Source organism: Diplotaxodon limnothrissa, linkage group LG17 (genome assembly GCF_057381915.1).
Source record: "Diplotaxodon limnothrissa isolate DT_005_m linkage group LG17, D_limnothrissa_male_GT1.1, whole genome shotgun sequence".
NCBI classification, from domain to species: domain Eukaryota; kingdom Metazoa; phylum Chordata; class Actinopteri; order Cichliformes; family Cichlidae; genus Diplotaxodon; species Diplotaxodon limnothrissa.
In genome coordinates, this window is record NC_140612.1 from 36,291,295 (window position 1) to 36,318,280 (window position 26,986).

The 26,986-nt window shown below is 41.2% G+C and overlaps 1 protein-coding gene across 4 annotated transcripts; it reads left to right on the forward strand.

The window, feature by feature from the left end:
* On the forward strand, positions 1-26,785 carry usp15 (ubiquitin specific peptidase 15). Of its 4 annotated transcripts, XM_085376856.1 has the most exons (22): positions 1-95; positions 802-929; positions 1,213-1,343; positions 3,405-3,531; positions 4,463-4,608; positions 6,348-6,409; positions 11,933-12,022; positions 16,174-16,321; positions 16,468-16,641; positions 18,258-18,416; positions 18,546-18,770; positions 18,881-18,964; positions 19,817-19,911; positions 20,119-20,307; positions 20,425-20,543; positions 20,662-20,943; positions 21,117-21,187; positions 22,480-22,595; positions 22,682-22,831; positions 23,631-23,734; positions 24,314-24,402; positions 26,124-26,785. In XM_085376856.1, the coding sequence occupies exons 1-22, from the start codon at positions 7-9 to the stop codon at positions 26,451-26,453; spliced, it is 3,108 nt and encodes a 1,035-aa protein (XP_085232982.1). In that variant the 5' UTR covers positions 1-6; the 3' UTR covers positions 26,454-26,785. The 4 variants fall into 4 exon arrangements, with proteins under 4 accessions (XP_085232982.1, XP_085232983.1, XP_085232984.1 ...); XM_085376857.1 differs by lacking the exon at positions 11,933-12,022; XM_085376858.1 differs by lacking the exons at positions 1-95; positions 802-929; positions 1,213-1,343 and adding an exon at positions 1,980-2,167.
* The last annotated feature ends 201 nt before the right edge of the window (positions 26,786-26,986 follow it).

Genomic DNA, 26,986 nt, shown 5'->3' on the forward strand with positions numbered 1-26,986 from the left:
GGAAAGATGGCGGAAGGAGGAGCGGCTGATCTGGATACCCAAAGAGGAGAGGTCGCGACACTGTTGAAAACACAACTAAGAAAGGGAGACACTTGGTAAGAATTGACTGTGATCTTTTCAAGGGCACTGCGTGGCTCTGGGCTGGGTCTGCTGAGCCTGTCAACCCCACGGAGGATGTGAAAGCAAAACGGCCGGGCCGTGTTGACAGTGAGCTCCGAGCTAGCTAACGGCTGCCTGTCAGCTTCATGTGTCAGCTTGGCAGGCTAGCGCTGGTTGAGCTCTCGCTAAGACTTAAAACAGTTAAACTAAACTTATATGCTGTATTTTGGTGTTTATATCCTTCACTTCCAAAAAACTGTGTCACATATTTTCTGTGGATGTGTAAGGAAGGCTACATGCCGTTTGAGTGATACAGATAGTTATCAGGCTATCAGCTAATTGGCTAGCTTGCCGATGATCCAAGCGGTTTGCCTGTCAGTGGGTTCATCCCCCGACTTCAGCAGGGCGGAGTCGAAAAAAAAAAAAACACCTGTCAAAATCACAGAGCCAGCTGGCTAGGCTTGTAGCAATCTGAACTCAACACGGCGGCTAAAAGCTACTGTTACAACTGTCAGTCTGTGTAATGTATGCCTCCCAAAACCAGATTTGTTTCGGGTACTCACCACAAGGTAGCCTCAAGGTAACCTGGTTTATAGCCCAATAGTTTAATGCACCCCACCCCACCATCCCTTTTATATAACTCTTGTCTTTCACATCTTGCTTTTAGTAGAGATGTTGTAATCTTGATTGCTTTCTCTGCAGGTACCTAGTGGACAGTCACTGGTTCAAACAGTGGAAGAAATATGTGGGATTTGACAGCTGGGACAAATACCAGATGGGAGACCAGAATGTCTACCCAGGACCGGTTGATAACTCTGGTCTTCTCAAAGGTAAGTCAAGTAATAGTCCATCTCTTTATATCTCTATTTTATCCCTTCTAAAAGTATATGATAAATGTATGGGAAAGCAGTTTTTGGTAGGTTAGCTTCGTGGGCAAGTGACATACACGCACACAAAAACATTGTCTACTAACCAGAAAGTAGCCTTTCTTTGGAGGGGGGTCATAGAAAACTCTCCAGCTCACCTTGTTCTTTGTGTGTTATCAATAGTGTAAGTGTTGACCCACAGAATGTGCTTGTTTAACTGCACGTGTATGACCCTCCCTCCCTCTAGATGGGGATGTGCTCGCCATCAAGGAACACCTCATTGATGAGCTTGACTACATTCTGGTCCCAACAGAAGGCTGGAATAAACTCGTCAGCTGGTATGGACTCACAGAGGGTCAGGAGCCAATCGCGCGCAAGGTAAGGGTTCAGTTATTAGCATAAGATTATGAATGGATTTTTTAACATTTGTTCTGCTGCCAGCTCAGATTGTTTTCTCATATACAGAATCAGAAGGTTTGATGTGCACAGTGACTTGTGTTGGGGTAAAAGGGAGAACATTGTGCTAATAAGGCTGTTTGGGGAAAATCAGACATGCAGCACTTTTGGAAAAGGAACTTTGAACTTGTGTCACTGTTGCTGAACAGTGAATAGTATATGACTATGATGACAGATATTTAACAAAAAGAACTGCAAAGAATAGTTAACCATTACATTCATTTTTGATGTAATTTGGTTGGTCAGGTAGATTTACACAGATTTACTCTGTGTACTCTACACAGAATCTCAGAAGTAATAGTGAAAGACTGGGTGTTTACTTATCACAAAGAAAAAAAAACAGTTGCCTTTCATTCATTTCTTTTATGAATGAAACGCAGTATGTGTGCTTATTTTTTCCATATTAGCATGAGAGTATGTAAGGTTTGCTGGAGTAAAAAAAATGAAGAATGCTTATATGTTTGTGATTACAGTTGAATACTTGTGTGTGATGGCACTTTTGCTATCAAAGCAACTCTTCAAATCTCGCTAGTCATGGCATCATGGCTGCTGGAAGCACTTCCTCTTCCCTCTCCATATCTATCAGTCTGTCTCTTGTCTCCTCCCCCCCCCCCTACATTGACCCTCCTCTTTTGCCATGTATGTCATGTGGCGTATCGGGTAGCTGCAAGGTTTCTATTTTCAGGCAACGTTCTGGATGACTGAAAAGCTACATGGAGCGATCTGCGAGACACAACATGAAGGAGGTTTTCTTCTTCTTTTTACCCTGTTGTTTCTATATTGTCAACTTGAGGGTGGGGATTATGCTGGGGGGAACTGTAGGATTGTAGTCATTGGTGTGACACTGTGGCTCCTTCCGCTTTCCACTTGTGGTTTGATTGCCAACAATGGTGGAGAGCTCCTGCGTCCTTGTTTTCCAAGCGGAGGAATGCCAGCTGAGGTCACACTAAGAGAAGCAGCGCGTAAGCTTTTCAAAGGAGTGCGAGGAGAGGCAAACCAGTATAGGAGAAGCGGCGTGGGTGGCCTAAATGGTTTTGGCTCGGCTTTGATTTGAGAAAATGTGTCAGAGCTTGGTGGTGAGTTGGACGTTGACTGAGCTCACAGATGGGTTGTGCGCTGAGGTGTACTAGCCCACCGAGAGCCTTGAGTAGGGGAGGGTTGTGGTGCTGAGAGAGTCTAAGCTGTGTGTGAAGGACTTTTGCAGTTTAGTAGCGTGAGTGTCTGTGTGCTGGAGGGGCTCAGGGGTGAAATAAATAGGCTGGGACCCCTCAGCTGTTTCCATGAGGTGCTGCTAATTTAGGCACTTCACCCTGACTGTGAAGTATCAGGACTCCAGATGAGTAGAGACCAGCGCAGCAGAACTTAGTGTGCTTTGTTATCCATTTTGTTAAGCATTTTCTAGCACGTTAAACTTAGGAGTTTTCTTTCAGTCTTGCAGGAATTTGATAAACATGAGATAAGGGTTGCATCATGATTATTTTTGCCAGCTTGGTGTCACGGTTTCTTTTTGGGTGCCTAAACTTCTGTCAAAGGTAAGCTCAGCCATGATAACAATTGGACAAACATCATACAGTCAAAGGCTTCTGCTGGCATGACTGAGCCAAGCTTGCATCTATGTTGGAATCTTAAACATTTAGTTTTTCATGTTTTACTTCTGTCTGTTCAGCCTGACTTGTTACTGTTGTCTGTGGTGTAATGTAGTGCTACATTCCTGTTGGCTGATTAGTGGACGGTTAGATTGTGAGATTTTTACACAGTTAAATTTTATGTTCCGTTGTAAGTGCAAACGTTAGACTTCTCTAAGGCAATCATTTCTGAGTTATCTACATGGTTCTTTTACATTGATCTTTTTGTGTGGGACAGCCCAAAACCATACAGGGTTACTCATGAATTAGGCCCGTGTCCCTCATTCTTTGCGTAGTAATTTAACATTAGATAATCATGGTTTAAAGCAGTAAATTGATAATCATCCTCTTTTTGCAGGTGGTTGAACAGGGTATGTTTGTGAAGCACTGCAAGGTAGAAGTGTACCTGACCGAGCTGAAGCTCTGTGAAGACAGCAATATGGACAATGTGATCACCAAACGCTTCAGTAAAGCTGACACAATAGGTAGGCACTGCCTAAGCAGTAGTAAGCACTGGTTTCCGCAGAGTTCCAGAGTTCCTTGGATCTCAGTTCACATTTCACACTAATTATATATAAATACATTTACTGTTTGTGGTATTTGTGTTTAAATTAATTGTTTTTCCAACTATTGTTGCCACATGATGATTTATTTCCCCTTTTTGCTGCAGGGGAAACAAAGAAATCTTGTACATAAGACTAAGTGTTTTTTTGTTTTGTTGTTGTTTGTTTTTTGTAAGTATTATGCAGTTGTGACACAACAGATACACGCTAGTAAATGCCATATTGTTTGCCAGTGTATGGATACTAGCTATTGTATCCTTGCATTGAAACATGAAGTAAAAACTGTTGTTTTGTTTCTGTTGTTGTTTATAATTCAGCAGGCTGTGCCCCCCAGCCAGAGCTAAAGAAAATAAAATGGAAATGGAATAAATTTTGTGTTTTCAAAATTATTTACTCAAGCGTGATTGACATTTTTGTTTATCGAGTTAGATAACAGTAAAGTGCGAAGATTAGAAATACAGAATTGTGTTTATGTGCATGGTCACCCCACTAATTCTCATTCTGAGCTAGGAAAACATTCTTGGAAGCACAAATGATATACAACATAGATCTAAATATACCCTTGGGATTTCAGATATTAGAATCACCTCCTGCGTGCATTCAAACACATGAACTTAACACTCTGCTCATGTTGTTTTTGAATAACTGTGTCCAAGTAAATATTTACTTTATTCTATTGATGTAGATGATGGAGTTGTTGGTTTTTTTTTGTTTTTTTTTTTGTATGGTTGTTTTATTTCACATTTTGTTTGTGCACATGAGTGTCATGCCTTTTTTTTTTTTTTTTTTTTTTTTTTTTTTTTTTTTTAAACAGCACAGTGTTAACTGCATCTTTTTGCTAATGTGTTTGTAGATATGATTGAGAAGGAAATGAGGAAGCTGTTCAGCATCCCTGATGAGAAGGAGACCAGGCTGTGGAACAGGTACATGAGCAACACCTTTGAGCCTCTCAACAAACCTGACAGCACCATCCAAGATGCCGGCCTCTACCAAGGACAGGTTTGAACTTTTCCACTCTTTTCTCAAATTCTCACTATGTGAGAAGAATTTGGATCTGGAGGGTTCCTTTTTTTCAAGAGAGGCAAGATATTTCAGAAAATTGTCAGATGTGTAAGAATATGGCTTGCTCTATAGACCGTCATTCCTGAGCTCAGGAAAAGATGTTTTAGTTCTAGTTTCCGTTGGATATGGTTTCCCTCGTATTGTTTGGCAGATACGAGTACTTTTTCAGGTCATATCAGAAAACTTGTCTTTTCTTGATCTACTTGGAATCTGCATCCAAGAGGTTATTTTTGTTGATCCATCCATTCTTTTTGTCTGTGCTCCTCCTATCTAAAATTAAAATAAACAGCTATTGCAGATAATGGAAAACCACAAGATTGTGTTGTTTAGCCTTTTTCTAGCTGTTGCAAGAAAAAGGCCTGTAAGTTAGAACACTTGAACTCCTGAAATTAAGATTCAACTTTAAAGACCTTATAGTAAAGCTAGTTTGAGGCCGGCTCATGAACTAGAATTTTCGCGCATAGAACCTGACATCAAACTGACTGCGGACTTTACATATTTATTAATTTAAACATGTGGCTGCAGTGACTCAGCAGGCATCACTGGGTTGTCCTACTTACCTGCTGCTGCTACAATCACGTTAACCCAGTAATGGTATTCAGTGTTTCCCACTGATAGGCAGGACTTGGAGAGGCTGGACAGGTAGAATAAGAGTATGCTTGGAGACTCAAGTATTTCACAGTTTTTATATAAGAGTGATGTTATCTGCAGTCATGTCACCAGTTATTTTGAAATTGTCCTGGATTGAATCTGGTAACAGCAGTCACTGTTCTGCTGTTTTTGAAAGCCTCTTTAATTAAAACCTGCACCAAGTGAAGAACTGCTTTATTTGTTGCTACAGTAAACTCATCAACGCTGCAGAACAAAACAAGGACCTCCGTTGACAACTTGGGTCATGACGCCAGAGTTGGAAGTCCGTCTGTGGGACAAACCTGGTGACATTTCTCTACATATTTAGAGGCACCTTGTCTACAATATCTTTTACTTTTTTCTAAAGTGTGGGTGTGCCTTCTTCTGCATAGTCATGACCTTACACACCAGTACTCCACCCTGCTGCCACAAATGGATTCTAAAGCTGTCACATATAAAATATAATAGCTACTTTCAGCCAATGCTTTGTCACAAGGATTCACCACAGGGGTAGCTCCACGTATTCCATTGGGGAGAATTTTATGGTAAATGGTAAATGGCCTGCATTTGTATAGCGCTTTTCTAGTCCCTAAGGACCCCAAAGCGCTTCACACTACATTCAGTCATATACACATTCGCACACTGGTGATGGCAGCTACATTGTAGCCACAGCTGCCCTGGGGCGCACTGACAGAGGCGAGGCTGCCGGACACTGGCGCCACCGGGCCCTCTGACCACCACCAGTAGGCAAACATGGGATATCTTGCCCAAGAATATTTGTCATGCAGCCAGGAGGCAGCCTGGGATCGAACCACTGACCTTCTGGTTAATGGCTGACCTGCTCTGCCACCTGAGCTACAGCCACTCCGAATGACGCTAAAGGGATTTGTGTGAGATCAAATCGGGGATCTTTGACTTGTTGGGAAGATAAATTCAGATAAAGCAAGCCAATAACACTTGGACACAGAGTAGAATTTCAAATGTCTGGTGTGTTTAAAGTAGTGGAAGCAGATGGATCCCTCTTTTCTTTCTGCCTTCTCCCGCAGGTTCTCGTAATAGAGCAGAAGAGCGAGGATGGCACATGGCCCCGAGGCTCCACGGCACCCAAGTGAGTGAATGACACACTGCCTGGCTTACATTTCTTTGGCTCTAATGAGTTGTACCACAGTAATGGAATCAGATTCCTACTTTGTACTCTAACAATACTGTCACTTTACTAAAAGCTACACGTAAGCAAAGTATTATTGAATGGCAGATAACTTGTATGTAGTCAGTTTGAAGAAAAACAGTAATGTGATGTGACACCACATCAGATTTCCTGCTGTGGGGATCTCTCCCATCGATCTTGCCATTATCTTCCTCTCTGGAAAACCTGCAGAATTAAAAGTGTATTGGTTTTAAAGTTTCCCTGCCACATCACTGCAGCGCTGCATCATCGTCAAAGATTTCCGCCCCTTGTGACTTTGCCTGAGTTTCCTTCTTTTTTTGCTCGACCTTTTGTTGCTGACATATAGGGATGGGTATCGTTTAGGTTTTATCCGATACCGGTGCCAAATCGGTACTTTTGAAACGGTGCCGGTGCTCAAACCGGTGCTTAAAGAATGGAGAACACAAAATTGGTCCAAAAACCTCATGTTCAGCTGGTTTTTGTAAAAAGATAACAATGTTAGCCTTTTCTGCAGCTATGGGGCATATATGATATCACTCTTGGCTGGAAGCAGTGCTTAAACAATGGAAAAACCACAAACTTTATCCAAAAACCTCTCATGTTTAGCCGTTTCCCTCTTTTTCTTTGGTCATTTTAGCCTTTTTGGCCAGGGTGAAGGGAGTATCTGCCATCAAACAAGAAGACAGCCGCATGTAGCTATGATGATGTTTGCTAGTTCACCTTACCTGCATTAATGTAATAACGTGGTTAGCCTACTCAACGTAAATTACACACGAACAACATTAAGCTACTCACGCAGAGAAGAACGGCTGCTGCTGCATCATCATCCGTCATCATTTCTGCTACACTGGCAGGGCTAGGGGCCAGGACTCTCCTCTTCGTGTTTTGGGGATGTTGCTAACTCCGGGTCTGATAACAGGCACCACACCCGCAGTAGATGCGCTCGGTGTGAGGTCTCGCAGCAAGCTATCAAATACAGCGCATTTCTTGGCTTTAAAAAAAAAACAACGCTATGCGTCGCCAGGTGTTTCATCGGATTCGAGGTGTTACCTCCTTTGACAGTATCACAGTATCAGCTTAAAGCACTTGTTGCAGGCTGCTGAGTTTGCATAATTTGCTGTGAAGTACAGCCAGACTTTTGACCGCTTCGCCTTGGGCATTTTTAATCTGTAGCTTATGGAATCAGAACGATGCCACCTTGAAACGAAACCGAAAAAAATATTGAAACTGAAAAAATATATTGTAACTGAAATAAATGTACTGAAAAATCTTGTATTGAAACCGAAAAAAATTGATAGTGAAAAACAATTAATTGAAACTGTAATTTTTTTGTTTTCGCTTATAATTTTTTTTTTTTCCAGTTTCAATCCATTTTTTTCGGTTTCAATCTGTTGGCACTGTTTTGGCGTCCGGGGGCGCGGATTCCGGCCCGCATGTATTTGCTATATAGAGGTCACTAGTGGTGACCAAGCTGCCATCTTTCTCTCTTCCCGTCTTTCAATGGCTGCTTCAATTTCAGCTTGACCCTCCAAACCGCAAGTAAGTAATCATTTTTTGTCATCTTTCCTTGCTGTCCCATTGGACTGGACATTAGTTTTTTTTTAGCTACATCTGGTGTGGTAAAATGCTGGTATTAGCCTATTCGTCGTAGCAAGCTAGCCTGAAGCTAATATTTGCTATATTTAGGGACACCCGTGTCTCTGTAGGAGTTGGAGGCCGGTGTTTTAGGAACAGCACAAGATCTCATCAACAGGCAGTGTTGGGCAGTAACGTAATACATGCACCGGAGTTACGTATTTAAAATACAAAATATGAGTAAATGTATCTGTTACAGTTACCGTTCAATAGGTGATATTGAGAATACAGTTTGTTGAAATAAGTGGATTACATGGCGGTATTTTCCTGTTTCATATGTTAGGCAATGGTCTCTCAATTTTTGGTAATTCCACGCCGGTGGAAACCCAAACAAAACGCGCAATAAGAGCCTCTAAAAATTATTATACAAAAATGATTTAATATGAAGGCAATAGCAATGTTACAGGCATCGCCCTAAACAATGTAGCCTCATGGGCAGTGTAGTCTGTGCTGCAGGGAGAATGGACTGCCATACCCGTTATGTGTCTGTGAGCGAGGGAGGGAGAGAAAGGAAAAGTACGAGCTGCCACGGAGCAGAAACGGGAGCTGGAAGCATGTAAACATAATAACCACTGCAGCCAAAAAGAGTGCCTGACAAGCCCAGCTGTAAGTAAGCTATTAAGACTCGACTGTACACTGTGTTCGTGTTTTCCTCTGAAACAATAAGCTCCATTGGAGCAGCCTTTCAACGCCTCTCTCTGTCTCTCGCAAGCAGAGTTGACCCAGACAACAAAGTAAAGCTAGTTTTCAGCTACGAGCCCGACACGAGGCCGACGTATTAGCCAGAGGTCCCTTTACTACAGTTCGGAGCCGCGGACCGGTTTTATATACGCGTGGGATAGTTTTCTATACGAGATCACAGCAAAAAGTGCAGCCTTACCTAATGTCCACCTACTGTTACTCATTTATATTATGATTTTAACATCTACTTGGTATTGGTATGGCGAGTAGCCTTCAGTAATAGTAATAAATCACACAGCAATAGTACATCCATGTAGTTGTAAAGTATTCAGAATACATTACTTCTATAATCTTTGGTGGAATACATTTTAAAATTAACCTTCCCATCACTGTCAACAGGTTAGCACCTCATACCACAGTGCAGCAAAGCAGTCTCATGAGTGCTGGGAAGGACAAGCCCAGAGCCCAAAACAGACAGTCCAGGAGATGACAAGGTTAGTAATTGTATGGTGAAAATTATACTTTGTTATTTTGATTGGCAAAAGAAAAGTAAATACAAAATCTGCTTCTCACATATAGGGCATTTCCAAGATTTTTTTTTTCTTCAAAACTTCTTCAATTTCTTTCATTACAGCTGTCCTGTGCCAGATGTTCTGTTGACCCACAGTGAGAGGCATCATTTCATAAACACCAGGAAGACTGAAACTCATCGCCGGGATCAAGCAGGGCTCGTGATCTTCACCAGCAGCTCCCTCACAAGAAGGATGAACCCAGCATTTCATGAACACTGATGGAGACCTTTGCTTTGTGTAATGTTAGAAGTACTCAGATAATCCTCAGAGGAATATCTTTAAGTCCTGTAGAAAGTTAAATATATGTTGTGCTCTCTGGTTACTCTGGTATGAATGACTCTGAATTACTTTATGATAAATAACACACTATTGTCAAAAAACAGTGAAAGAATTCCAGATCACAAGTTTTTAGTTCAAATACAAGTAACAACCTTTGACTTTAATCAGGTTTTATTTAATTGTGTCAGAGAAAACATCATGTGCTCTTCATGTAGCTGAGTACATTCAGTGTTTAAAACAGAAGTTGTGCAGGTCTGAGATCAGCAGTTTTCTGAAACACCAAACTGAGGTACTGTTAATGCTGATGTATAGTGACACAGTTACAGGGGTGATTAATCCTTTTGTCTTTAAATTTATCAATAAAACAGCTGCAGCTTTCACTGACAGCACATGTGGTACTTTAACCTTTGTACTGTTTTCTTCAGTTAATTTTGGAGTTACTACAAAGATTGAAGCTATAGGATGATCTGTCTGCTGTCACTGGGTGGTGCTGAGGTCTGAATCTGAGGACGGCTCCTGTAATCACAAACAGAACAGAATCATCACAAACTGAAATATAAAGTTTATCTCTCAAATCTGAAATAGAGCTGATCCTTCTCTGTCCTCACACACTCGGAATCTGAAGTTGTTCAGTCCTACAGTTCTGCCAACAGCTGTTTATTTTTTAGTTGTTTTAAAGGCCTTATATACTAACACATTTTCTAATATCATGTTTACCTTTGAGTTGTTGATGCTTTATAAATGGACATCTGCAAAGATGAGATGATGGAGCAGGTTTCAGTCGAGGTTCAGTCTGCTGCTGCATCCTGGTCACAACATACAGAGGTGTTATCAGCTCAGTATTGAACAAGAAATATTAATGTTTCAAATTATTTGTCCTAAAGGACGCAAGCTGTACAGAGTATTGCACATGTGACTTTGTGAACATAATTCATTAAAAATAATTCGGACAGTTTTTTAACCTGAATATTTGTAACAAACTCAAAAAAAAAGCTAAAAAAATAATCAGAGGAAAAATGTAACATTTTAACTTAAGCTGACAAGCGGAAGTAGTTGGTTTCAGTACATAAGTATCGGGCTTTGCTATTTAATCCGTAGCTATTGACTAATGAGGGGTTACTGAAGTGCCAGGTTTTTAAAATTGGCGTTAATGTCGTTCCACAAGTGGAAAGCGACAGAAAACATGCTGCTGTTTGCACATATTTAATAATCAGCTCTGCACAGGAGCAGAAGCAGAGTCCAGCCTGTTGCTCTTACAGTATAATACTCATAATAAAAGTACAGTAACCGTGGTTAGTCACCGAGCAGCCCGGTGCGTTTCTCTTGATTTCTTTAGTCAGGGTAAATTCATTCACCTGCACGGGTTAGCTAAACGAACTTTACAAAACAAGTTTCCCCAACAGCCGAGTGCTCATCTTAGCTAGCTAGTTCCTTAGCTGGCTAGGTAGCTAGCTAAGGACCTAAATTACGGATTAGCTTACAAACACATTTAACTTACCAAAAATAATGCTGTGGGGCCTCAGGTCCTCCTGTCCGGTAGTCCAATTTACTGAAGAACACCTCAGGCTGTCACTTTGAAATAGTCGGTAATGTAAACCTGAACCTCTCAGCATCTGCCATTTCCGAACAGACACGTGCAACTTTGTCCGTGACCGCAGCCGCGTCGTCAGTGTTTTCTCCAGTCATTGGTCAGCATTATAATATATGCAAATACATGCGGGTCGGAATCCCCGCCCCTCAGCGCGCCCCCGGACGCCAAACCAGTGCCAGCAGAGTGAAACTGAAATATGGATTGAAACTGAAAAAAAAAATTGTAAGCGAAAACAAAAAAATTGCAGTTTCAATTAATTGTTTTTCACTATCAATTTTTTTTTCTGTTTCAATACAAGATTTTTCAGTACATTTATTTCAGTTACAATATTTTTTTTTTCGGTTTCAATATTTTTTTCGGTTTCGTTTCAAGTTGGCATCGTTCTGATTCCATAGTAGCTCTGCTCTAAAAGAACGTACATACCTGGACCCGCCTACTATCCTCGGAAACGTAAAATGATTGGCTAGAAGTGTATCACAGCTCAGGAAAAAAAAGCACCGAAATAAAGCACCGAAATGTGCGCTGCTTTTCGTTCTGGTTACTACCGTTTATGTCAGAACGGCACCGGACACCGGTACCCATCCCTACTGACATATCACTCCGTTTATTTTGTTTCATCGCTGTTTAATTTGATCGGCACTCAGCTTTCTGGAACAGCTCCTTATTTTCCACTCTAATTCATGATCTATTCTTTATCTTTTGAAGGTCATCTGGTGCTTCCAATCTCTCTGCTTTGCCAAAGATCTCGCCTTCATCTCTCACAAACAATCATAACAGCAGCTTCAACAGCAGGAAGTAAGGCATAGTTGTGGGTTGAATAGCAGAGGGGTGGGTTTGGATGGGAACAGCCAGAGATGGAGCCTGATGTGCAGCCTGGAGTTCAGGACAGAACTTCACGCTGAAGTCGCCAGAATGCTGGAAGGAATTGGCTTAAAAATTTGTTGCTTTTAACTTATGTAAACTTTTTCTTGACTCTTTTATCAGTTCTGTTTAGACTCATTCCATAATTCCATTACTGAAGCTGTTTGTAGCTTCTCACTATGAAATTCATCTAACTCTGTTTTGTACAGGTCTATCTCTGGTTGTAATTTGGGTGTTCTAAATCTCCTGATGATGCATTTTCAGCTGTAAGAGCTGATAGAAAAGAGGGGGGAAGGGCGCTTGCGTTGGACTGATCTCTTAGAATTTCTTCAGTGACAGTAGACTCTCTTTCTATTAACAACAAAGCCTCTGGGTGCCTTACTCAGCTTCTGATTATATTACTCAAATTTGCAAATCTATTTTCCAATTGATGATGGCACTGGCTAGCTGTGGTTGCATGATTTGGGCTAATGTGGTGGTTATTTCATCTAGCAACATTCCACGAGGTTTTGCTTCTGTATGTTATTTGATTTAACACCAGACTACATCTAAATATGTCTTTCAGGAAAATTAAAAACTTAAACCTTGAACATTTGTTTAAATACAACACGACAGCATGCTGTCAGTCAGTTACTTTCAAGTTCATGTTCCTAGTAGATTAGCTGGTAATGTCAGAGGATTTTTCTCATGTTCCCACATAATGTACAAGACCATAAAGTTTCCAGTAGGAATAACTGACTCTAGGGTTCAGTGATTGATAAGATTTATAAATCTGTAATGCAGACTAGACTTCCTATTTTAAATGTCTTTCTAATACCTGCAGCCTCTTTGTGGCTGATAGTCCTGAGGGGAGTCTGCATGTGGCCTCTTATTAAAACTATGCCCATATCCACAAACTTCACAGAGACTTGGACAGAATCTTTGCATTTGTTTGCTAAAACTGACATGACTGCTCATTTCATCAGTCTTCATTTCCTGAAGCATAGACCGCAGTTGCCAAAAACTGTCTGACTCATCAGGCAATTGAATTTGGGTGGAATCTGCTTTTTCATAACTTTGGATCTTCCTTTCTGCATTTAGTTAAAAAAAAAATCAAAATAAATAAATAACATAAGTCAGCTTGCAATGCCATTGTAGCTAACCTGGGAAATGGCGCCAGAAATACTACTATGTTAAGCTGATTATGCTACAGCTACAGGGTACTACTGCCTGGTGGCTGTAGAATAATTAGCACTCCACCCTCCACATGCCTGGAGCATTGTCTTGTCATACCCATTCAAGCCAACCTGTAACTGAATGATTAGCTGTGCTAATGTTAGCCAAACAGAGCAGTTTCTTACATTTAGACTAGCCTTGTACCCTAAATTTAAATTCCAGCATATACTGCCCTCTTAAGGCTTTTTTTTTTTTTTTTTTTTTTTTGTGTAATGCTCTGCAATCTGTGACGGCAGTTTAACAGAAAGCAGTTTCTGTGCTTTTGACACAATGGAAAATTATAGTCTTGTTTTCTTTGTGTCCCAGTGTAAAATGCAACTTGGTTAACAAGTGAATGCATTACTCTCCAAAAAGAAATTCAGTTTATGCCCAGTCATGCAGCTCTACTGCTAGCCTACGTGTTGAGAATATTGAACTCTTGCCTAAATATATTGTTTGTTGTGTATTGTTTGACCCAGAGGCTCTCTCAGCCATGTCCAAAAGATACACATACACTCTGTGGGTGGAGCTTACTGCCTTTGCTGTCCAGTGGACACTGTTCACTGTTCCCTCCCTTCATGTAATGCGTGTGATTTACTGCATGCTGGAGTGTGTGTGTGTGTGTGTGTGTGTGTGTGTGTGTGTGTGTGTGTGCCTGCGCGTGGTAGATAATAGACATTGTGCATCACATTTCTCAGTACTGTTGAAATGCAGAAATGGTAGTCACAGGCTTGGCCACCTTAAAAATCAATATTGACAAAGAATGAAGGTGTTAAAATCAACTGAGCCTTTCTTTGAATTCGTAAAAGTATCACAATCATAAAATACTTTCTCAGACATTTTTTCAGCTCGCACGTCTGACTTGTACTTGAAGCATAGTTGCACATTTTTGCCACAGCCGATGCATCTTTTTCTGCACAGTCGATGGATTGTTGAATGCACAGAGTGGGTGACTTGGGGAAATTGGATCTTTACTCTCAGCAGCTCTCCTGTCCCTGATTCACTCTGGTAGCAGCGCTGTCATTTTTTTTCTCTCTGAATTATACATAGGGATTTTTTTTTTTAAATTAATTTTTCCCCTTTCATATGAAGTGTTCCCATATTACATAACCCTTGTCTTTTTGATTCTGTGGTTTCGGCCTGGTCGGTTTAGCCTCAGCAAGTGATGCTCTGCAACTGCATTAAGTGTCACCGTCCTGCGAGGTAGCGTCCCCTGATTCTGGCAGCCAGTCTCTGCTCCTCTCACACACTCACTCTCTCCCTCTGTGTCTTTTGATCCCTTTACCTCTCCTTTCCTCCGAGCTCATTGCGATGCACATGTTCTGCAGTCTGAGTGACCTTCAGAATACGTTTCATCTGTTCCCACTTCTCACCTTCTCATCGCCTGCCTGTACACACATACTGCCCCTGATGATTAAAAAACCACTTCTTTCTCTGGGTTGGAGTTTATTTATTTAGATCATCCCCTTTCAAACCTCTCATGGAGACAGCCATGACATATTAAAGAGGATGAAAGAAGGGTGTGTCAAAGTGTGATTTACTTAGTCCAGAGTGTCAGAGGTTGTGTTTTACCAGCAAAAGAAGGAAAAAAAGAGCAGGAATTTGTGCTAGTGTGCAGAGTAAAGTGAGAACAGTGATATATGCATGCTAGTGTGAGAAAATGGGATAAATTACGTGCTGGCATGATTGTGTTAATGTGTCTTTGTATGTATGTCTCGACTCCTCTCTGTAAATGTGAGTTGGTCCTGTGAATACTGCAGCCTCAGCTGGATGCAGTGGATCAGCTGCTTCCTCCATCCCCATCTCATTTCTCTTCTGTCATCCTCTCCCCCCTTGTACTGTCCGCCCCTCCCCCCCATTCTCTTTGCTTCTCCCGCCCTCCCTCTTTCTCTGTGCACCTCTACCTCCAGCAGCAGCAGTCTTGAGCATCCTTGCTGCTGCTGCTGCTGTTGCTGCTGCTATAAATATCTGCTGGTAGCCGTAGAGCAGCAGAGAGCAGCAGGCAGGCCAGAGGGAGGAGCAGAGGACAGGACGGCATAGGACGGGGGGGGAAACGAATTGAAGCAGAGAGGATAACGAGATGACAGGCGATTGAGCCCGAACAAGAAGACTGGGAGAAATGAGGAGAGGGGAGCTGACCAGTTAACTCTAAGACAGACCAGAATGTGTGCTTTCGTGTGCATTGAATTGTACAGTTTTAAAGGTTGGCCTGTGCTGGACTTGGAATCAGATTCAGGCCTAAACTTCACCTGGACTATTCAAACTGCTTCTGGAGCTGGATTGGCTTGAGCTGAGTTAAGACTAAGACTCAACAGTCAAAACTGGAGCCGGACCGTCCTTTCTGATCTCAGATACCCAAACTTTTCATACAAGGGACCCAAGAAAACCCCATCGAAGCTGCTGGCTGTCTAGTTTCGTGCGGACATGCAGGCCATCAAGGGCCGGGGTGGGGCTGAGATGTCATGCTCCTGTGTTGCTGGTGGTGCCTGAGGCCTGAGGCGGTGGAGCTGGATGGCAGGAGGGTGGACCACCGAGTGTTGAACTGCGAGGCAACTGCCTCCACCGCCATCGCAGCAGTTTCCCTTGACCAGTGGGAGCCAGAAACGGCCAACGCTGCTTTATCGAGCTCCCAGAGGTCTGCTGATTGCTGCAGCTGGGCAGGCCTATCTTAAGGCTCTTAATAATTGTCTAGGAAGCTGTAAAGAGAGGGGATGAAATAGTGAAGCTGTGTACCTTCTAGTCTTTGTAAAGTTTTGTTGTTTGTTAAAAACTTTAATTTGATTTAGTGTAGATGTTGTCTGTTAGTATTAGATTTCTCTGTTCATCAGTGTTCATGACTTTCCACAAACGACCCTGTTTAATCTCTCAATGTCTGTATGTTGATTGTACAGTGTGAAGAATTCGAGCTATAGTCTACCATCCTACCACCCTTACAGCAACAGTTATGACTACTCGGACCAGAGCAGGCAGAGCGAGCGCTCAGGCTTGTGTGGACTCTCAAACCTGGGCAACACCTGTTTCATGAACTCTGCTGTGCAGGTAATCTTTTCATGGAGCTCTTTAGAGTCTGGAACTATGCTAATTAGCACGCCAATGTTTACTCAAAATTCTACAGAGAAAACTTCAAAAAATAAAAAATCCAGTTAATTTGAAAGATATTTTTCTCTCCTGTTTTTGCGTTTTAGTGTTTAAGCAATACCCCTCCGCTGACGGAGTACTTCCTCAAAGACAAGTACACAGATGAGCTGAATGAGGACAATCCACTGGGCATGAAGGGGGAGATTGCCAAAGCCTACGCGGAGCTTATTAAACAGCTGTGGTCAGGCAAATACAGCTACGTCACCCCGAGGCCTTTCAAGGTAATTCCTTGGAAAAAATATATTAAATGTGTGAAGGAACCTTCATCTTTGAATCTTCACATGTGTTAAAAAACTATTTTTGATCGATGTTGGACAGATGAAGGCTTGCATCAATCTGTAGGAGCTAATAATCTCATGATGGCACTCCCCAATGAAATGCATAAACAGACATGGACATTGTATGGCCGCCGGCCACATCCAGTCCATTGGTAGGCCCTGTGAGGTCGATGGGACATTAAAACATAGTTAAAAAATCATTTTTCTCTCTTTTAGCCACCAAATATTCCCCATAAGAGAATAGCTTATTTTGTGTTTGTTGTTGTTGTTTTTTTGTTTTTGTAGTTTGTGGGAAATTAATTAATTATTAATTTGAGTGTTTTATTAAGGTGAGTGTGTTTATCCTGAAATTTTGATGGTGCAAGTAAGCAAATGTGAATATTGATCAATGTCTATGAAAGATTTGAGTTTGCTAGCCTGGAAGCTGTCAACTAACAATTAAAAATATTGATCCAGAGTGAAGAATTTTAAACAACATTCATTTATTTACTGCAATTTGGATTGAGAAATACAAGAATTTGAGTAATGCAGAGTGGGAACAAACAATTGAGTTGATGTACCCTCTGAGAAAAAGAAGTATTTGAGAATGTGCCCCTTTCCAGGTGAATTGTGACAAGATGGATCAAAGACTTTGTAGGAAACCTTGAACTTCAGTTGAAATCACAGCAGACAATTTTGAGTTTTTCTCCTTGGCTCTGGATGAGAGCTGCAACACAAGCGAGTTATTATGTTTGTAAGTGAGATAACGAAAGACTTTGAGCTGGCAGCAGTGCACTCAGTGAAAGAGACAGACAGGGAGGGATTTGTTCACTGTCGAAATTTGACAAGGACAAATGTCAGATTTAAGTTAAAGTGATTGAAAGTGGTACTTCTGCATTGTGTTAAACACCAGGAGCTGTCGTGTAAGCCAGTGCTGAAAATGAACCATGTTGTTGTTAATTAAAATAGTTTTCTAGTATAAACAGTTTTAATAACTTCATCAGAGTCGCAGACTTTCTACAGATAAGGAGACATGCTCAAAGATGTAAGTTCTCTTTGAATTGAAGTTTATCGAAATTGAAATTTGACAAAGTTTAACATCCAGGTACAGCTCCTCAGTTAGTCACATTTAGACCTCATATACACTAACCCTGACTTTAATGCACTTGTTCAGGCCCAAAACAGACTAGATTTTTCTCACTCAGATGAAGTAATTAATCTACAAGCAAAATAGAAACAGCACTTTGTATGAAGTTAAAGGTATTTGAAATTGCTTCTGGGAATGTTGATTTAATAGTGATAAAATATTGGTGTTTTTAACTATGCCTTTTTCATATTTTTATTAGCTAATTGCAACAGCTAGTCTTAATCTTATTGCTGAGCGTATAAAGGTTAAAACCATTTCAGTTTAAGACCTATGGGCTACAGAATAGAGAACATGGACATCTTATATTATTTTGAAAGAAACCGGTTACTCAGTGTGATGTATTATGATGAGGCCGACTTGATTTTGCTCCTCTACCCATGTGTTTTTTCCAAAAAGTATGTTTGTTTTTTTTCTCCCCTCCCCACTCATCCAGACACAGGTGGGCCGCTTTGCTCCCCAGTTCTCGGGCTACCAGCAGCAGGACTCTCATGAGCTTCTGGCTTTCCTTTTGGATGGCCTACATGAGGACTTGAACCGCATCAGAAAGAAGCCCTACATTCAGCTCAAGGATGCAAATGGTCGGCCTGATAAGGTGAGACCAGCGGCTCATGAATGGATTGATAAAAGTAAAAAAAGAAAAAAAAGATTTATTTTATTTATTTAGTTACATTTTATTAAATTTTTGTGTATACCTGTTTTTTGTTTTTGTTTTTTATGCCAGGTTGTGGCAGAGGAGGCGTGGGAGAACCACATTAAGAGAAATGACTCCATTATTGTGGACATCTTCCACGGTCTTTTCAAGTCGACTCTGGTGTGTCCTGTGTGCTCGAAGGTCTCTGTGACCTTTGATCCTTTCTGCTACTTGACCCTGCCACTGCCCATGAAGAAGGAACGGACACTAGAAGTTTATTTAGTCAGACTGGACCCTCTGGCCAAACCCACACAGGTAACAAGCTGAGCACAGAGAGGAAAAAAAATGACTACTGTAAGCAGAATCATGCCATTTCATGTATGAACAGCAGGCAGTAATCATGTTTTTGTTTTTTTTCCCCTCAGTACAAACTAACTGTGCCGAAAGTGGGCTACATTTCTGACCTGTGTACCTCCCTGTCCAACCTGTCAGGCGTGCCTGCTGAAAAGGTAGAATATTTAGCATCAGCCTGCGCAGGAATCCTGCCTCTGTTATCATGTTGTAATGCTGACATCTACTTTTTAATAGATGTTGTCCTCTGAGCTACAGAAGCTAGTGAGGGGAAATGTTGCATATTTTTCAGATAAAGGGAGAGGTGAGGAACAGGGACACAAAGGATAACTAGAGACCAAGGGAACTGGAATTCAATATGTATGAACCTGCTATTATGCTGTTACACTACATGTTGCACAGACAGAATAGCAAAGCTGCCACACTAATCAGTGTGGTCGTTTATTTTCTTGTAGGTCTGTTTTAGGTTATTCATTTTTTTCTCTACATGACTTCTCTCTGTGTGGTTCGTCAAGGTCACAAAGTGAGATAACACGCAAGGGAAATGAGTCAAAATGAGTCAAAAATCACATTGTATTTCCTCCATATAGGCTTAATTAAGCCTGGTCTTTCAGATCCGGGTTGCGTTTACAGCAGTGTATCCTACTGTCACTCAAAGCCTGCGCCATCCTGAAGTACTAGTAAAACAAACCCCAGAAACAGGTCTTTGGAAGTATCCCTAGTTCCTGCAGTGCAGATACAAAAGAAAGGTGCTTTTTTTTTTTTTTTTTTTTGCAGAGGTTGAGAGGACTATGAAAGAATTTAAACTATGAAAAAGATCATTTCAAATACAGGCTGGTTAATTAAGTTCTAAAAAGTTTTTTCTCATGATTTGAAGTTATGTTGCCCGTCATCTTAAGCTCGTCTTACCAATCTACTAAATGGCTTTTTAAGATGTGTTGGCAGATTAATTTAATTGCTGGCCATAATTAGGATTCTCAGCACTGACTCTCCCGTCTCTTATCCTTCAGATGATTGTAACTGACATCTATAACCACCGTTTCCACCGGATCTTCGCCACCAATGAAAACCTCAGCAGCATTATGGAGAGAGATGATATTTATGTGTGAGTGTCAGATATGAGCAGCTGACAGACAACACGTCTGCAGATTATGTAGATATAACAAACTGCAGGCATGTGCCATTTTCAAAAACGTAGGTTTTTTGTTTTGTTTTTTTTACGCTAGGATGCTGAGTTTCACTTTTCATTGGTTTGTCGACATCTTGCTTAACCAGCGTGACTCTAAAGGATTCACCACATGTCTCTCTGCAGCTTTGAGGTGGCGGTGAACAGAGTGGAGGACACAGACCACGTAGTGATCCCAGTGCACTTGAGAGAAAAGTACAAGCAGTCAGGATATAACCACACGAGCACGCCGCTGTTTGGACAACCCTTCCTCATCGCTGTCCCCAGAACCCTCAGTGAAGACAAGCTCTACAACATGCTGCTCCAGCGCCTCTGGTAAGTCAGCAAAAATCGACAGGCTCTTTTTGCAGATAATCAACGCTGTGTCGTTTAGAAATAGAAAATAAAAACAAAAACTTGTGCTTGGAATAAAAAGTGGTTTTGTGTTTGCAGTCGGTTTGTGCGATCTTCTGTAGAGGAAGAAGAGGACGACTGTGAAGAGACACAGCCATCTAAACAACACACTGTTAATGGTAATGCCACTAATGGACTGTTGGAGGAGGGGTCACCGAGTAAGTGCACCAACACAGTTTTCTTGTAAAGTTCTGACCTTTTGAAATGCCTTTTTTTTTTAAAAAAAAAGTGTGCTGCTTAGTGTTTGCTGTTAAAAGCTCTACTGCCGTCTTTCAGGTGAGATGGAGACCGATGAGCAGGACGACGAGTCCAGCCAGGATCAGGAGCTGCCCTCTGAAAACGACAACAGCCAGTCGGAGGACTCTGTCGGTGGGGACAATGAGCTTGAGAACGGTGTGGTCGGCCCACAGAATTCCACCAAAGGCCAGCAGACGTCCGGACACAGCAGGAAGAGACTTTTTACATTCCAGTTCAATAACATGGGAAAAACTGACTTCTCACTCATCAAGGAGGACACCAGGCAGATCCGCTTTGACGAGGGACACCTCCGACTTAGTGGTAGGAAGCGGGTTTTACTGTTTTTGTTTTAGCATCATTGCAATGGCAAATAGAAAAGTTGTTTTTTTTTTGGTTTTCCTCGATCATGTAATCACAGCATTAATCAATAATTGAAGTCATTTTAACTGCTGTAAATATTACAGCATATTTACGTTCTGCCCATCTTTTTACAGACCGCTCTTATCTCTCCTTGGACTGGGAACCAGAAATCAAGAAGAAGTATTTTGACGAGACTGTTGTTGAGGTAAAACTAATGTCGGGAGCTGCGACATTGTCTGTTTTCACCGTGTAACTGTTGTAGTGCAGCAAGACGCTGAGCAGTGTGGAACATAATCATGTTGTGATAACTGCACAGAGAAGAGCAGCAGGAAACCGAGGTGACTATTCCAAATGTCTTCTAATCAAGAGCCCACAGGTTTGAAACTCTAGATCTACTCACTAGATGATGCCGTGAATAAGTGCATCTAAGTGTTAAAGTAATCTGTAAATATTACCTCTTACTCCACGCATTTTAATCTGAGGGAAAGGAACTGAGTAGGGATGGCTACGATAACTTTGTATTAAACAGTGCCAGGGCTAAATTTATTTAACGGTAATTATGTAATGGTATGGACAAGCTCCAGCGCCATCATTTCTGCTCTTGCTACTGGAGAAATGGAAATGGTCTATTTTCTACTTGTTACTCCAAAATCAATCTGGAAAACCAGTGTTTTGGGGCTCACAGTGTAACTGGTGAACACCTGGTCCAAACCTTTCTCTCCTGTTCACTAGTTAATGTTTTTAAATGCAGATTTTATTATTTTTTTTATTTGCTTTTCAGGTTGCATTTGGGTACATTCAAGCTCTGATTCTGCATTTACTTACTGTTTACCTACATCCAATCAAGCCCTCCTTATATGCTCCTGTCTAAAGAACTTGGACTACAAACTGAAACCAAACTGTTTTCACTGCCAGAAAGAGTCTTATTGTCTGTATGGAGTTAACCTATACTACTAGTAATGATAGTAGAAAGGACACTTCACCAGTCTGTGATGGCACTTTCATGTAAGGGTTCAAACATAACCAATGTGTCTTAACTTTGCACAGTTTGTACAGCTTTTGACAGCCTAGCTTGCAGTTCATCTCTAGTTGCTCCACATATGTGATGCAACCAAGAGTCTACAGATTTACAAGTTGTTGTTTTTGTTGTTGTAATTGTAATGTGTTTTAGGATTATGATGATTAGGATTATTAGATAATGGTGTGAAACAGTGTTTATAACAGTTTAATTTATATTACATGTACATTAATTCTTTTTGGTTTTTCTCTTAAAACCTATTATAATATTAATTAATATTATAGTTGAAGTACCTTAAGCAGTACTGTTGAGATTAACAGTTGAGGTCTTGACAACACTTATCTCTAACTGTACTTTTAAACGGCTTCTTTCAAAGTTAAATGTTCTCTTTTGCCACAGATTTTAATTCATGTCATTTCAGACAACTAATTCAGAACTGTTTTACTCTAACAACTATATGCTCGTGTCTCTGGGAGCAGGACTGTGACAAGCACGAGAGCATGGAGTACAAACCTCAAAAAAAGGCTTTCTTCAAGCTGAAGGACTGCATCGAACTGTTCACCACAAAGGAAAAACTGGGGGCAGAGGACCCTTGGTGAGAAGCAGTGAAAACAATTCAAAACACTAGTTGTTGACGTCTGGCTGGTTACAGCACCTAAAAGGTGATGTATCTTCTCACAGGTACTGTCCCAACTGTAAGCAGCACCAGCAGGCCACAAAGAAGCTGGACCTGTGGTCTCTGCCACCAGTGCTGGTGGTCCATCTTAAACGCTTCTCATACAGTCGCTACATGAGGGATAAACTGGACTCACTTGTTGACTTCCCGCTCAGGTAGACACACACACACGCACACACATTCACAGGGCACTGCCTTTTTAGCAGTTTATCCAGTGTATGTCCTGCTCATTCTTTTCAAAATCTACAGTGTGTGTATGTGCACACTAACAATATACCCTTGATGAGTTAATGACAAGCTGCTTTGTTGTTGTGTGATAGATGATTGGGGTTGCTGCATAATTTTTTTTTTATGTACCGTAATGTTTTGTAGTCAACTCAAAGTATTTTTTTTTTTGAGGGAGGAAAAAACCCAACAGCAAATGATTGTTTCCCAAAAAGGTAGGACAAACATGGCATGTGCTCAAGGACATCAGTGTTGACACAAGTTGTGTGTATTTCTGCTGTAAGGCAAACAGGTGAATTGTGAGTTTGTCTTTTGACGCTTCAGCTTTCAGTTATTAAAGCGCATAATTTAAATGTTTAATTTGTTGTTTTTCTGAATAAATTTTGCTACACTTTGATTTGTGAGTATTATATTGTGATCGCTATAATACACAAGATGTGAAAATTGGTATCTGAAAATTTAAATAAGTCATATTTTATGAACTTTCCAAAAAACCCTTCAAATTATTTTCAATATTTTGTTTTTAGATGCTTTTTTTGCATATTTAAATCAGTCAGATTTTAATGTTGGTCTGAAACATGTCGGTGTGATAAATATGGGAAAAGGGTAAGAAGAAATGCAGGGTCTGATCCTGATTTACAACACTGTACATGCTACATGTTTCTACCTTCATCACAAACACACCACGCTGAACGTGTGCAATGACGGCTTTTTCGTGTTTGTTCCCAGAGATCTGGACATGTCTGAATTCCTGATCAACCCCAATGCCGGGCCCTGTCGCTACGACCTCATTGCTGTGTCCAACCACTATGGTGGGATGGGAGGGGGCCACTGTAAGACTCAAACTCATGCAATCATGTATCTTTTTTTTTTTTTTTTTAAATTAGGATTTATAATGTTCCCGGATTTAATTTCAACCCCATGAAAGGTCACTGGTAGAAAGAAGAATGTTATTGTGGCCTCTGAGTAACCAGACAGTTTAAATCTGGCTTGTTGTGAATCTGTAAACTGTAGAATGTCTTTTATTAGTTAGTAATGCTGTTAGAAGTCGCAAATTGCTTTATAACATAAGAGCCAAGCAGTGGGAGTATATAAAATGACACACAGAAAGGGAAACATGGTGAAACGGGGCTCTAACTAATGGAAATTTTCATGACTACAGGATTTCCAACAGAAAAATAAATGTAATCAGAGCGGTAACTTGTGTATCTGGGCTCTTTTTGTTAAAATCGATACGTCTCCCACACAGTTTTTGGCATTGCCACGTTTCTACTCTTCAAATCAAAGCTTCAATTTGGTGCATAAACTCTTACAAATTTCCTTTTGAATGACTAGATGATTAATCATTGAGTAATTTCTGCTCTAATTGCTGTGTTTTCCTGTCTTTTAATCTTGTGTTTGTTACTTTTCAGATACTGGTTATGCTAAAAACAAAGACGATGGAAAGTGGTACAACTTTGATGACAGCAGCGTGTCTCCTGCCAGCGAAGATCAAATAGTGGTGAGTGTCCTCATTTGTAAAAGCCACAGACAGCAGGTCCTACTGCATTTTTATTAAAGGCAGACTTGCTGGGCAAAAAAAATTAATTATGTCATCAGAGTAATGCACGTATGTGCACTGTAATGAGGATGAGTTATGTAGTTGCCACACAGCCTGAGTTCTCCAAGGCATCCAACTGTTCTGAGACCCCAAAAGGTTGATTCTGTTCATCTGGACGTAACATTTTCAGTGGTTTCTCCCACTGAAATGCTACGTCCAGATGAACAGAATCAACCTTTTGGGATTTACTTACCTGGATGATTGAGCATGCATCATGACAACTGTGCTGAGATTTCCCAAAAAGTAAGTGTGGGTGTGTGGTACAGAGAGCTCTCTGTTCTGTGGTGGGGAGGATGATTGAAGCCAGACAGGTAAACCCTCACGGAGATGTTTTCGTGCATAGAGAGCGTTTATAAAGGCTTTCACATCTTGGAGGCAAACTGAACTTCAGATGTTCTGGAAGAGATTTAGCGAGCCACCCCAGAGGAGACCAGCTCTTTCTGTAAACAATTTTTGAAAATGGGTAATGGCTTCATACATTTTAACAAAGTATATACGTTTCAGCAGAGGATTTCTTTACAGCAGGACTTCATTTTGCTTTTAAATTCATGTTTGATGGCCAACTGTTGGAGATGTTATGTTCCAGGAAATAACATCTCCAGTAGTGATGATGTTGCAAGCATGAATACTGTATGTATCCTAATCTGAGTTGATGGGATTTAAAGAGATGAGACATAATCTATACAAAAACCAAAGCTAACAGTGTATTAGTCTGTCAGCTTCTGCATCCCCAGCCGCTCATTAAAAACATCGAGAATGTACAGTTGTTCTAATTGTTGTTGTGTTTTGTTTTGTGTTTTTTAAAAGGACTGAATGTAATATTAGGGACTACTTTCAGTAACAGATTAATACCATGGGTTTATATGAAAGATTGCTGTTGTCTGCTGATTTGTGGACTACTGTTCTGCAGACACATTTGACCATGGTCAGTGGTGATTGTGTTAACTTATTAGCCAAGGCTGTTTGGCATGTTCATTTGACAAACTGCACGAGTGTTCACACAGCTACATGCGACAGCTACAGAATAAAATTACTTCTCAGGCATCTGCTAGTGCCGCTAAGTGCATGTGCATGCCACGTTGTTGGCCATATTATTAAATTAAAAATATTGAACATGTAAAACACGGCCACACTGATAAAGATGTGGCACAGCAGATGGTTACATGTATTCAAAGCACACACTTAATAATGGAAACTATATGAATTAGTACAACGTAAAATGGCGAATCCCGTTAAAGGAAAGAAATCCAGACCCTGTACAGCTGTGATGATGCAGAGACAAAAGCAGTTTTATACTAGTCTGTAAGGACTGTAACCTGCTGTTCAAGTGAGCCTCAAGTGGTCATTAAAGGGAACTGCATTTATCTGCACTAAGCATTATCTTCATTTTTTTAGACCTGGATGCTTCCATTGAAAAGAGATTTGGTGGTCTAGTGAATATTTATACAGCCCGCTTTTCCAGTTTATAAAAAATCTTTAGTGACTACATTTCTCATTGTTTCTCAAAGGAAAACAAAACGGAAAAGTTGGTAAAAGTCAGTTTTCTAAGGTGAGCCTGACTCCATCATGTCAGTGTAGCTGAGTGACGCTCTTTCCTGTTTTGTTTCCGTCTCTCTCTGTAGTCCAAAGCAGCCTATGTGCTGTTCTACCAGCGCCAGGACACAGTGAAAGGCACCGGCTACTTTGCTCTCGACCGAGAGGAGGAGGAAGAGGAGGAGGAAGATGAAGAAGAGGAAGGGGAGGATGAGGAGGGCGAGGAGAGGAGGGAGAGAAAAACCGCCTTGTCCGCTCAGGGAGGCTTGTCTGCTGCCGCTGCCGCCGCTGTTCAAAGCGACGACGAGGACCCTAATGAGAACCAGTGCAGGAAGAACGACGAAGAGCAGGAAGACGAGGAGGAAGAGGAGGCAGCGGAACAGCCGCCCAATCGAGACGTCGCCATGAAAACCAACTGAGGGAAACGAGGACATGAATATATATAGAGAGAATGGGATCTTTCCATCCAAAGCCATACGGACACACGGCGTGACAGCGGGCGCCACTGGTCCCACCCAGCGGCTCGGACTTAGCTGCTCGACAGGAAGAACCACTGCGGAGACATCAGCTGTTGGGTCAGGGGGCTACAGGGGTACGCAACTCTAAGAAATCAGGGCCCTCCTCTGTGGTTGGATCACTGTGTGTGTTTGTGTGTGTGTGCGTGTGTGGCCACGTTCGTTTGTTTAGAATTTGCTCACTTGCTCTCTGAGAAGAGTCACTAAACAGCCGGGATCTTTGTTTTTTTTTTTTTTTTTTTACAGCTTTGAATCTCAGTTTTATTATTTTTTTAAAGTACATATCTTTAAGAGGAATGCATTTTTGGCATATCATTTTAGCATCATCGTTTAGATTTTGTAAATATTTTAAACACTGAATTGTACCGAGTTTTCATGATGCGCTGAAACATTTTTGAACTTGCACAATCACCAACCATCCGCCCCGCTTTTCTTTC